Source organism: Corapipo altera, unplaced genomic scaffold (genome assembly GCF_003945725.1).
Source record: "Corapipo altera isolate COAL_440 unplaced genomic scaffold, ASM394572v1 1, whole genome shotgun sequence".
Classification (NCBI taxonomy): domain Eukaryota; kingdom Metazoa; phylum Chordata; class Aves; order Passeriformes; family Pipridae; genus Corapipo; species Corapipo altera.
The window spans coordinates 27460386-27472436 of NW_020884873.1; the positions used below are offsets into that span (position 1 = coordinate 27460386).

General features: G+C 36.6%; 1 protein-coding gene across 17 annotated transcripts in view; it reads left to right on the forward strand.

The window, feature by feature from the left end:
• The window catches only part of PPFIA2 (PTPRF interacting protein alpha 2), a 318848-nt gene extending 307028 nt beyond the window's left edge, over nt 1-11820 (forward strand). For all 17 annotated transcript variants that reach the window (XM_027653930.1, XM_027653957.1, XM_027653936.1 and 14 more), the window contains 7 exons: nt 1255-1430; nt 2262-2359; nt 4138-4313; nt 4408-4476; nt 5410-5569; nt 7191-7280; nt 10364-11820. In XM_027653930.1, the coding sequence (XP_027509731.1) occupies nt 1255-1430; nt 2262-2359; nt 4138-4313; nt 4408-4476; nt 5410-5569; nt 7191-7249 (738 nt within the window). In that variant the 3' untranslated portion in view covers nt 7250-7280; nt 10364-11820. The remainder of the gene's footprint in view (nt 1-1254; nt 1431-2261; nt 2360-4137; nt 4314-4407; nt 4477-5409; nt 5570-7190; nt 7281-10363) is intronic.
• The last annotated feature ends 231 nt before the right edge of the window (nt 11821-12051 follow it).

Genomic DNA, 12051 nt, shown 5'->3' on the forward strand with positions numbered 1-12051 from the left:
TTAAAACTAGTAGAAGTATTTGAGAATAGGATAATAAAATATGTCAAGAGTTTGAGAGCTAACTTTTCTAAAATTACTCTGAATTTTTAGAACAATTGTATAAATCACACCCAAGTATCAGTCTGCAGTCTTGTCTAATTTAGTTACACTACCAATTAGATAATTTTTTAAAACTTCTTTCTTTCTAATATGTACCGATTTTTACACAAGCTTGCTATCTTTACTGATGGCATTCCTTTTCTCTTCAAAATCTTACAAGAATGAGAGATGAGTGGAATATATTTTCTCCCACAGAAAATATATCTGGCTTGTACTGTGTTATTCATTTTTATAGAATGGCATTAAAAGCAAAACTAAAAAGTTAGGCTCGAAAGTGATGCTCAAAGCTGAGCATGATCTGTTGAGGAAGTGTTAACCTTGCACTTTATGAGTTCTCTGTTCTGTTAAGATTTGTAGTACAAAATAATTGACAACAGTGAGATGTAAAAATCTATTTTGTATCTTAATAGTGCAACTTGTGTAAAAATAGATCAATATGCATGTTTTTTCATAGCTCTCTTCCTCACCCTATTGAAATTTCAGCTGAACAATGAAGCCTGAATTCTAGCTTCTAGGAGGAAGCTGGTTTGCTCCTATCTCAATTAATTTATTGAGCTCTACATATGATGCACTTAGGTTTAAGCTGTTCACAGCTGAAAAAGTCTCATTAAAATGTAAGCTTGAGTGCCAAACAACTGAAATTAACTTTTACTCTCAAAAGGACTACAAGTGTGTAACCATAAAGTTTCATTAGATAGTATTTAGAAAATCCTATTTCCCACTAAACAGTGACACAAACCTCAGTTGATTCCCTGGAGCCATGTTTGTATTACCAGATTCACTGTAGGATTTGCCTGGCATGAATATTCTAGAAGGTCAATTGAAAGCAAGTAAGATTATGAAACACACACGTTTTGATTGTGTAACAAGTTTGCATTTAAAACTCAAACCTGAAAAAAAAAATCCTTAAAATTTACAAAGTTAGAAAACAAAACACAATGGGTAAAACTGCTATCAGTAACAAATATCTCACAGTGGCTCCCTCTTCCAATGTTAAATGTTAAAACAGAATTTATATTTTTTAGATAGAATTTCTCTAAGATAGGAAGTCTCACAGGAAATGAACAGAGCAGACATATTCTGTCTTTAATCTGTGGTGCAACCTTGAACAAACTCAAGAATTTATTCCTTCTCTCTATTTTCTTTTCTCTGTAGACCCTGGCTTATGGTGATATGAACCACGAATGGATAGGTAACGAATGGCTCCCCAGTCTGGGTTTACCTCAGTACCGAAGTTACTTTATGGAATGCCTGGTAGATGCGAGGATGTTAGATCACCTGACAAAGAAAGATCTGCGTGTGCACCTAAAAATGGTGGATAGTTTTCATCGGTAGGTTGGCATAACGACTACACCTATAAAAATGCTTATGTGTCTGCTGTAGTGCTCAGGGTGCACAAAATAAAAACACTTTCTGTTCTTCTGGTGCAGAAAACCACGCACAAAAGTGAGGGCTGACTGTCCGAAGTCTGAATTGAGAGAGATTTGTTTAGTCATAGCATTGCAATTATGCCTCTCAAAACCAAGATAGTGGTACAGACAAATTTCATAATGGGCGGGGAACCATTAATATATCAATAAACCCTTAACAATACAGAAATAGTAACAATTTAAGTGGTTTAAAGTATCAGAAAACGTTAGACTGAGATTCAAAGCCCTGAGATCTCATAATAATGCAAAGCTATTTTGTGTAGCACATAAAAGCTGTTAACAGTACAAGCAAATTGACAGTTTGCTCGGGTTACCTAGGGATGTGCCAGGACGCTAAACTGGAAATATGGCAATAAAGGTATTTAGACTTTAAGGTGAATGATGTTTATGTGACAAGAAGTGGATTTCTTTTTACTAAACTGTCTGATTTGTAATTTTTTTTGAGGCCTGGTTTGACAAAACAAGGGCTGACCTTTTCTGAGGACAACTTTTAATGCTTTGGATTTCTTACACTAGAACATTTATTCAAACATACTCATTTTGATTTTGTCCATTTCATTCCTGAAATCTGTGAAATTTTTTTAATCCTTTTGCTCTCTCCTCTGTTCTCAAGATTTGCTACATGAGCACCATGAAACACCTCATGTGAAGTGCAGGAAACACATCCTATATATGTTCCTATCTTCAAAATTATCTTTATTAACTCTGTAAATTTTTCTCTTTAAATAACAGAACAAGCTTGCAATATGGAATCATGTGTTTAAAGAGGTTAAATTACGATAGAAAAGAACTGGAAAAGCGAAGAGAAATGAGTCAGCATGAAATAAAAGGTGATAGTTCCTGGGAATGAATACTGGGAATGTTTCTTCTGTTAAAACTTGACACTGGTAACCCCTTGTCATGCCATTTTAGCAAAGCATTTAACGTGCTTTAAGCATTAAGTCCATCTGTCTTCAGAACACATCCTAGCTTCTTAAATTAGGCACAGTTAAATACTTTGCTAAAATGGGGCTGCAGTTCCTAATGGCTGTTTGATACATACATTTTGCTAAACTGGTTTTGGGGACAGATTTTATCTGAGCCTCTTTCAGGGTCAGAAGTGGAAGACCAAACAGCCTGCAGCTCAGTGGGATGTGCTGGGGACAATGCTGGAAAACGGGAGTACTCAGGACCCTCTCACTGTGCTCTGGCTTTTGAAAACTTTTGCCTTTGATTTCTTATATTAGAACGTATCATAGCAAATGTTGCTTGGAGGGTTGACCACTGAGGCAGTTGATTTGGTATATAAGAATAGTTCCTAACAAAACTGGCCTTATTAGAAGATTTAACATCTGATTCTAAAGATTTTTTTCTGTGTAAAGCTCTCTAGAGCAGTTACAGGCTCAATTCATGGTTCCTTTAATATATAACAATTAGGGTGGTTGGCTTTTTTCATCTATCAGAAATGAATCCTCTGATTCCTTTGAGCATTTCTAGCTCTAGTGACTACAGTAGTCAGCACTTCTCAAGCACAGTGCTGATTAGAAGAGCTAAAAAAAAATGGAATTAGAAGGGGGAATGGCTACAGTGACAGTGTGCATGTGCTCAAGACAGACGATGGCATGCACTAATGCAAAGACGTTGCCTTGGATGTGCAGGCATCAGTGCCAGTCAGTCTGAGCGTGTCTAGCTTTAGACTGACATAGGAGAATTGTGTATTGGTCTCAAATTCTGGTGTGGCTTCGGTGCTAGTCACTGTTAGGACAAGGGTAATAATCCATAGCCTCCTTCACCCTGTTGGTCAGTTATTCATGGTCCCAGGAGAGATTTGGTCTCTGCCTGCCCCCATGCTTCAGTTGATCCTGACCCCAAAGTCTGGGATGCTCTTGGCCAAGCGATGGAGAATGCTGGCTTCCAGAACAGCTACATTAGCTGGACCTCTAAGGGTTCAGGAAAAAGCCTCATCACTTAGTAACAGAAAACTCAGTATTATGTTTCCCAGTCACAACTATAAAGATAAGTAAATTTTTTTTTTAATCTTACAAGCAGGGCAGGCTGGTTTTTAGAATAGCCTCAAAAATGGTTTTCTAGCTCATTTTTTGCCTCAGCTTTATAATTGGCGTGGACTTTAACAACTCTACCAGCTTTCTGAACTAAACATAGTTTTAGTCTCTAAAATTGTGAATTCATCATTTGCTTTATGGCATGTTATAAAATGGTAGGTGCTGACACAACTCTCAAAATGTTTAATACAAAACTCTCCAGCGAAGCCCTGAGGAATGGGTATTTCTCCTGTGCCCTTGCACTGTTGAACTGTAAAAACTTGGCTAAGGATTGAAAAGGGTATATATAGGAAGAGGAAGGAATTGCATTCTGGAGATGCCCTCTGGAAAGATATTTCTCTTTTCAAAACATTATTCAGAATAAACATTTAACTTGAAGATAGCTAAAATCACACAGAGTTTTTGAATAGGAGATATTAAAGCTGAATGAATGGTTTGCTAGAATTCATCTTTTAAGAAATAAAGCAGTATGACATCCACAGTGCATGCACAGCTACATGCATGCACCTGTACAATTTGGAAGTTATCAGGTATCAGGACACTGATCCAGTGTTACGTCCTTACAGATGTGCTGGTATGGAGCAACGATCGAGTCATACGCTGGATACAAGCCATTGGCCTCCGAGAATATGCAAATAATATCCTAGAAAGTGGTGTACATGGTTCACTTATAGCACTGGATGAAAATTTTGACTACAGCAGTTTAGCTTTATTATTACAGATTCCAACACAAAACACCCAGGCAAGTTTGCTTATACTACTTATTGTTAATCTGTACCCACTACTGCCTTTTATTCATCTTCAACCATTTTAATTGTTTACTTTGGTATCTCTAGGCACGGCAGATCCTTGAGAGAGAATACAACAACCTTTTAGCACTAGGAACTGAAAGACGACTTGAGGAAGTAATTAATTTTATTTTAAGTATTTATAAAATATCACAGTGAAACATGAAAATTAAATTGAATGCATGAAGACATGTTAATTCTCACATTGTTAAAAAAGAGTTAGTTAAAGCTTTAAGAAAAAATTAGGAATGCCCATCAAGGGCCAGTGTGGCTACATATTTATATCACCTTTGATCCTAAATGTGGCACTGCACTCTTACCTTAAGATGAATATTTTCCAGAGAGGAAACATGCAGAACATGCAGAATGGAAGTCCTACTGGCCAGGGCAAGTGGCAGAAAATGTGTGTGGGTTGGATGCCTGTGCAATCTATTCTTTAGGCTACTTACATCCTTTATTTAAAAATAAAGAAGAAAGAAGGAAAATATATTTTCTGTTTGTTTATTTTTCGTTTTTCAAAGTTAATATTAATCAAGTGTGTTTTGGGGCAGTTATCTGGGATCAAGAATCTCAAATCCAATGATGGAAATTATTCATATTAATGTAAGAGTTCAGTGCAAAAGTGTTCAAGTCTTGGACTTTTGCATATGAGAAACAAAACTTTTAAAGACTTGCTGAAAATGTGAGATGCCTATGAATTCTGTGCATGCACGAGTGTTTAATCCTTTATTAGCACTTTATGTAAGCCTGCTAATACAGTAACAAACCACTGCACCGTCACTGTATAAGAAAGTTCTACTTTAGCTGATACTAAACCCCTCAACTATATCAAGCCAGCGATTTAAGAAGAGCTTCCCACCCCAACATTTAATATTCTAAAACATTTACTTTTGCAAGTGTGTCTCGAACACATTACAGTAACTGGATGCAGTGCAACAGAGCAGGGTTGTTATTGTCGAATACATTTAACAGTGGGAGAGGTAGCACACAGCAGGATAATTAATCAAAACATTTCATTTTGCTTTATCAAATACAACTCTGTGTTGACAGAGCGATGACAAGAACTTCAGACGCGGCCCCTCCTGGCGACGACAGTTTCCTCCGCGTGAGGTTCATGGGATCAGCATGATGCCGGGCGCTTCGGAAACGCTGCCAGCTGGGTTCAGACTAACCACAACATCAGGGCAGTCACGGAAGATGCCAACTGATGGTATGCAGTCACTTCTGCACTTCCTGTTGAAAAGCAAGAGACTTATCCTAGCACGCTAAATTGACTTTTAATGCATGCCTGTCTTGCACCAAAAAATCTGTGTTCATTTAACTGGGATGAACAGAGTCTGGGAGAGTTGAATTAGGGAATAGAAAAGCACCGAATTGGCATACTGTTGATTTTTTTCAGGTTTGCTTCAGCCTGTCAGTGTTTATTTAAAATACAAAAAAAAAATAAAAGGCCATCTCACCATCCTATGTCTGCAAAGGAAACATTCGGAAAGACTAGAATTAATTTACTAACTTTCAACTAAGACTGCATATAATATTTAAGCAAATTTTTCAGCTTATTGGCCTCTCAGCAGGTGGGGTGTATTTTAGAGAATGAACTTAGAATGGGCTATCATCTCTATTTTCCTATCTGACTTTCAAATTAGGTACCTTAGCCTTGACCATCAAATAATTGAAGTTGCTAGCAGATAATTACCATCAGACGGGTAGTTAGCAAATACTGAATTTCTGGCATTAACTGAGTTCCTGTATAGCTATCTTAATTTTCTCTGGAAACCTTTCAATTTCCAAAAGATGCACTAAATCAGCAATGATTGGGAAAGTAACAAGCATACATAATGCAACAAAGAAACATAATTAAAAAATAAGTAAAAATTAAAAATTATTGTAAGAGAGCAAGGAGAAGGGACAAATCCCATCACAGCTATTCCTTCAGATATATGGAAGGTAAAGCCAAATATGCCTGCTTGAAGTTCTGAGAAGCATCAGTACAAAGATTGGCCCATTTAAAATACTGCCATTTATTTCATCATGAGAGGATTTAGGTCTATGGATAGACTTGTCTCAAAGTAATTTAATGCACCGCTTGTAGTGATTACATTCTGTAACTCTTGAATGAACTTGGTATGACAGTATTGCCACCTAAATTTCATTAAAGCCATCTAAATTCCATTAAAGTTTCTCACCTTTAAAAAAAATACTTTATAGTTGCAGTTACAGAACAAATAATTTACTGATTGCATCACTGAATTCCATTTGTTCCTAGCTCTCATGGCATTTCCATGGCCCACATTACTGTAGCAGCTAAGAATCTTACAGACATTCATAGATTTCATCTTCTAGCCATGGTATGATGTAGAAGATGATATTCCCATTTTACAGAAGGGGAACTAAGGCATAAGGGAGATTTAGTGATTTACTTGAGGTGTTCCAGACAGTTTATTCTTGAGCTGGGTACTGAACTCAGTAGATTTAAAGGTAACTAATTTTGAAGACCTATATCTTCATCCAAGATTTGGTATCCTATCTCGAAGCACTAAGAATGCAATAGTATTTAAACAGCATGATAGGTAAGAGCATTGGGACTTATAACAAAGACAAAAATTGAGTTTTAAGCTGTATCACTTAATAGAGATTCCAGTAGCACATCAGACTTGAAGAAACACTGAGTTCCGAACTAGACTGTGCCCAGATCATGTCATAGAAAGCCACAGACCGATTTAACAGCCACCCTTCCAGAAGGAAACAGATTGATTTATTTTCCTCATGATCTTAAAGAGGTTCTGGTTTGTTTCTTTTTTTTTCTTTTTTTCTTTTTTTGCAATTTCCAGTTGCTTCATCACGACTACAGAGGTTAGACAGCTCAACAGTTCGTACATACTCATGCTGACAAGACCTAGCAAAGAAGCCAGCACTGAATTGTGAGTATTCATAAGGGGTCATCACAAAAGCTATTTGTAACTGTACATTACACCCCACGTTATCCAAGCAAGAGCCAGCAGGGAGCAGAGGACATAACTACAGACTCACCAGGGTGGTCATTTCCTCATGTCAACAGTCTTAAGCTCAGTCTAAGTGATGCTACCAACCATAACATTTTGGGAAAATGGCAGTGGGAATGAATTTACTCTATGAGAACTCCAAAAGAGTTCTACCATGAGCTGGGGTGGGGGGCAACACTAGTAAAGCAGAAGATATTTACTTTTTTTTTAAATTAAAGCTATGGTTCAATTTAGAACAACAGGTAGCTGCATAAAGCTAGAACAAAAACTTCCCCACACAGAAAATTTTGCAAAGTTACCTATTGCAGAGATTCTTGCAGTTCTCAAATCATTCAGAATTGACAAAGAAAGGATATTCTGAGCTGGATCCAACTCTGAATCAAATTTAGTACTGGAATTCATGTTGCATTTTTTACCATTTATCTTTTAAATATGGCTATGAATATCACAGATTAACTGTTCCAAAGTTCTGTGGAAATATAGTTTTCTACTTCATCACAAGTTTTGCAAAAATCCTAACATGATGAGCATTTCCATCAATATGGCACCATTTCATGCTAGTATTTTCTCAGTAAAACAGTTTTCCTTTAAGTTACTTGAGGATTTGTAAGGGAGCTGGAAAGAATATTTGGATAGCACCAAAACCTCATCAGGCATCAAACATGCTTCAATAGCTGTTGCATATTGTAGGCAAGACATGCCAGGGTCTGCAAGAAAGTAGGGGGGGGGTTGTTTGTTTGTTTTTTTAGATTCCAAGACTGGGACAGGATTGGGGCCATCAAGACCTTACCAACTCTGCATAGGTTCAAGAAGTGCTTAGGAATAGTAAATGTTAATAGTGGGAACAGTAGATTGCTCAGGATCCTACTGATGACAGGAGCCTTAGTTCACAGATGTTCAGGAGACTGCAAGAGTATAAAGCCTTAATCTTAAAAAGGGGAACTTTCCATGCCACCACTGAAAAAATAATCACCAGGGGTGGGGTTTTTAGTTTCTTGTCTTTTTTTTTAAAGGTAAGTTAAGCAGCTGGTCCTACAAAGATGATGATGAAGCACATAAATTACAGAAATCTTTTTCTGTGTACGTACGTATAGGTTAGAGTGTGGTGACAGCAGAGGTGCATACATTTTCTTCCATGTGCTTCAGAATTGTGTGCTGAAAGCAATAAGGTATGACCAAGAAATTAAGTTCAAATACCAAGCTATATTAGGCCAACAGTAATGAGCCAGGCACATGAGGTGAGGTTTGAAGAGTTCAACAAAGGCAGAAACTGAAATTTGATATGCTAGCAAAAATTAAGATTATCCAAACTGTTTATTCCCACTATATTAAAAATCATCAAAAAAGTAGCAAATGAAAACCAGAAGTAAAGTAACAGACTTTTCTGGCACTATTATATCAAATTTCAAAATTTAAAGAAATTGCCTGCATCTCAAAGATGAATGCATAAACAAGAACTGCTCATGTGGGGGATGTGAGCTTAAAGGACAACAGAGGAGTTTTCAGAATTTTGTGATCATAGTTCCTGGGTAACAGTTTCTTCATGGAAGGAACTGATTGATACTTGGACAAAACGAAATGTTATTCATTACAACATGCTTCTTGAAATTTTCCAGATCCAGCTTAGACTGAGACCAGACTTGTAACGACTTGCACCATCAGCAGCTGTGTTACTCTGGTGACTAACATATCTGCATGCATAGAACCAGGGACTGATTCTAACTAAGCAGCAGAGGGCAGGGACAGCTGGATGAGCTGTCACACAATGATATAAAAAAAATTTTAATATAATAAAGGGGAATATGCCTACAAAGAGCAGGTCGAAAAGAGAGCTGCAAACAGACTGCATGTGGAAAAAATGCTCATGGCCTATGATCACAGCAGGCTGCAGATTCTTGCATTCTGCTACTCTTACAGAGATACTCCCTTACAGAGAATGTCAAAGCCTTGTATTTCAAAATAATTTATACCAACAATACCAATTAGATACAACCTTATAGTGTCTTACAGTGTTTCTTCACAGCAGCTGTGTCTCACTCATATGCTTTTGAATTGCATTTCAGGTGGGTTTTTTTAAACATTTGTTGAAACCATGACAAGCTGCCAGAAATCTCAGAACAGTTACATGAGCATACTGTGAGCAGCCCTGTTCCAGTGCAACCTCAGTATCAAAAATTTAAGAACAATTAAGACTGCTGATGCTGGCCATTTAATGTTGCAAAGTTTACCACAGAGCAGAAAGTTTTCTGCTGTGGTTGGCTGTATGTTGCCCAGCTGAGTATCTGCAACACCACACAGCCAGCGTATTTGGCACTCACACTGTCCAAGCTTTCCCAAGTCAGAAGGCTCAGTCAGGACAGTTTTGTTGCCACTGGCTGAGGCAATAGAACATACTAGTTTCACTTCTATTCTAATAAATATTAAAGGGGATTTGGCAAAATTAACAATGTGCTTTACCAATGAAGGGTTCCAAAGAGGATTTGTAAAGACAAAGGGGGAAGCAGCATTCCAAAAAGATGTGAATGATAATCTGGAAGCAGCTGGTCCATAGCAAAGAAATCATCAGGGTGAAAAAAGTAAATGCTGTTGAGCTGCAGTGAACTAGGAAGGAGAACCACAAAGTACACCAGCAAGGTCTGTACACTGAAAATGTGTGTTTAACCTTGTGCCAAACAGGCAAAGATATCCAGATGCAGGAAACTAACTCCAGTGCTGAATTAAAACAGCAAGAAAACAACTATAAAATGAACATAAGCAGCAGTCTATTTTGATCTAGGACAAAAATCAGTATACATTAGTAAAATATTAAAATTCATTATTAATAGGTCTATGTTGCAGATCTAAAATTAAACAAATGCATGCCTCCCACAGATAATCAAAGACCATGTTTTACTAAAACATGCAACAGCGGTTAGTGATATATTTTCTGTTGTTATTGCATCCTAGACGAAATTAGAAACAAAGAACATCACTAATTAATGTTTATTTTTTTTTCCCCTTAGATGTCATCTCTTTCTTCTACTTTACTTGAAGTGCACTATCACTACCTACAAAAAGAGCATTAAAACTTTCTGCAAGAACAGGGTAATAGGGAAGAAAATACATAAAGTTTATCAGACAAACACATATGATGTTCCTTTCATGTACTGGTTAACTTAAAATAAGAATAAAAAATACCTAAATTACTAAAAAAAAAAATAATAATAAAAAAAAGGAAAACAAAACAACCTCCCTTTTTTTCTCTCAGCATCTCTGTCATCAAAAAATTGGCAGTAGTGCACATCCAAAGCTTTTATCAAATGAAGCCACTCATCTTTACATTGTTCCATCTGTTTTATTGTAAAATACTAGACATTTACGTATTTACTGTGTATGTATTTCTTTTAAAATGTGTAAGTCTTATGTAAATGGATATAAATATGATTTTTTAAAAAATAAAATCTATGGTACATGGGGTCTCAGTGCAAACATTTGACAACACAGTGTCAATAATACTGTTTGTATCTTTCCATTCCACCATTTTTACAGTTTTTGGATTGTAACAGTCAAATGAATATGTTTAGCAGAGTTAGAAGCTTCAACACGTTCCTACTGAGAAAAATCTGTCAATATTAAAAGCTGAACACCTGCCTCTGATGATGTATAAGAGAATACATAACCTGGAACTGGAGCCAAAATGGACCTCTAAAGACAAAATGGAGATGTCAGATATCTATAGAGAAGCATCATGATGGCTCACCTCTTAAAAACAAATAAATAAACCCAGGAGAACTGTTTATAAAAAAAAAAGGCAATTTAATAAAACATGATTTATACAAAAAACCAAAAACTTTCTTCTATGTTACCTGTGGACCAAGAAGAATCTTGCTTTACCAAGAGCCACCTTTTCGTTCCAGGATCTTGAAACACCAGCCAGCATTGGAAAAGTAAATCTAATATTTGCATAGAATCAGATTCTCGTTTCCAGATATATTCAACAAAGAAAAAGAAAGACAAGAGAAGCCAAACCCCACCATTTCTTCATTCTAACAGGGCATTAGGCTCCTGTTTAATGTTACGCTTTTAGCCAAGATGGCCTTGCTGAGACTTCACAGAAGTCAGTTTTATCAGAGGAAATAACTGAAAGACAGAGTGATTAATATATAATGTATAAAAGTTTAGAAGAGCAACTATTACCTGCTGTGGCTTTATTTGGTGGTGTTATTGTTGTTTATTCTTTGTTTAAATGGGAAGTTTCAAAGTAAGACCTACTTAATAGTCATTTACCTATTTGCTATTTTTCTGCTGCTTGATCTTAGCTCAAGACCTGTCTTTTAGTTATTTCTTTAAGCAGTTTGATCTGCAATGTTTGCACGTACATAAACATTTGTTTTGTCTATTTTCATTTGGCAAACTTCAGTCAATCAGATGGTGAAAAATTTTTCTCCCCCAATGTCAATAAAAAAAGAATTCAGTGCTATTTGTGTTTATAAGTCTATTAAGCTTGGTACATAGGAGCATTAAATTTGGAAACCAGATGTTTCTCACGCATAAACACATTTTGACACTAACAGGTATGAGTCACGACGGAGTTACGGTCAGAATCCGCCACGAGAGGGAGCAGTGAACTTACTGATGGGTGTGATATAATGGCAGGGTTATAACTATATAAAGCCAAGGCTCTTGTAAATACAGTTCCTCGGGCTTGACT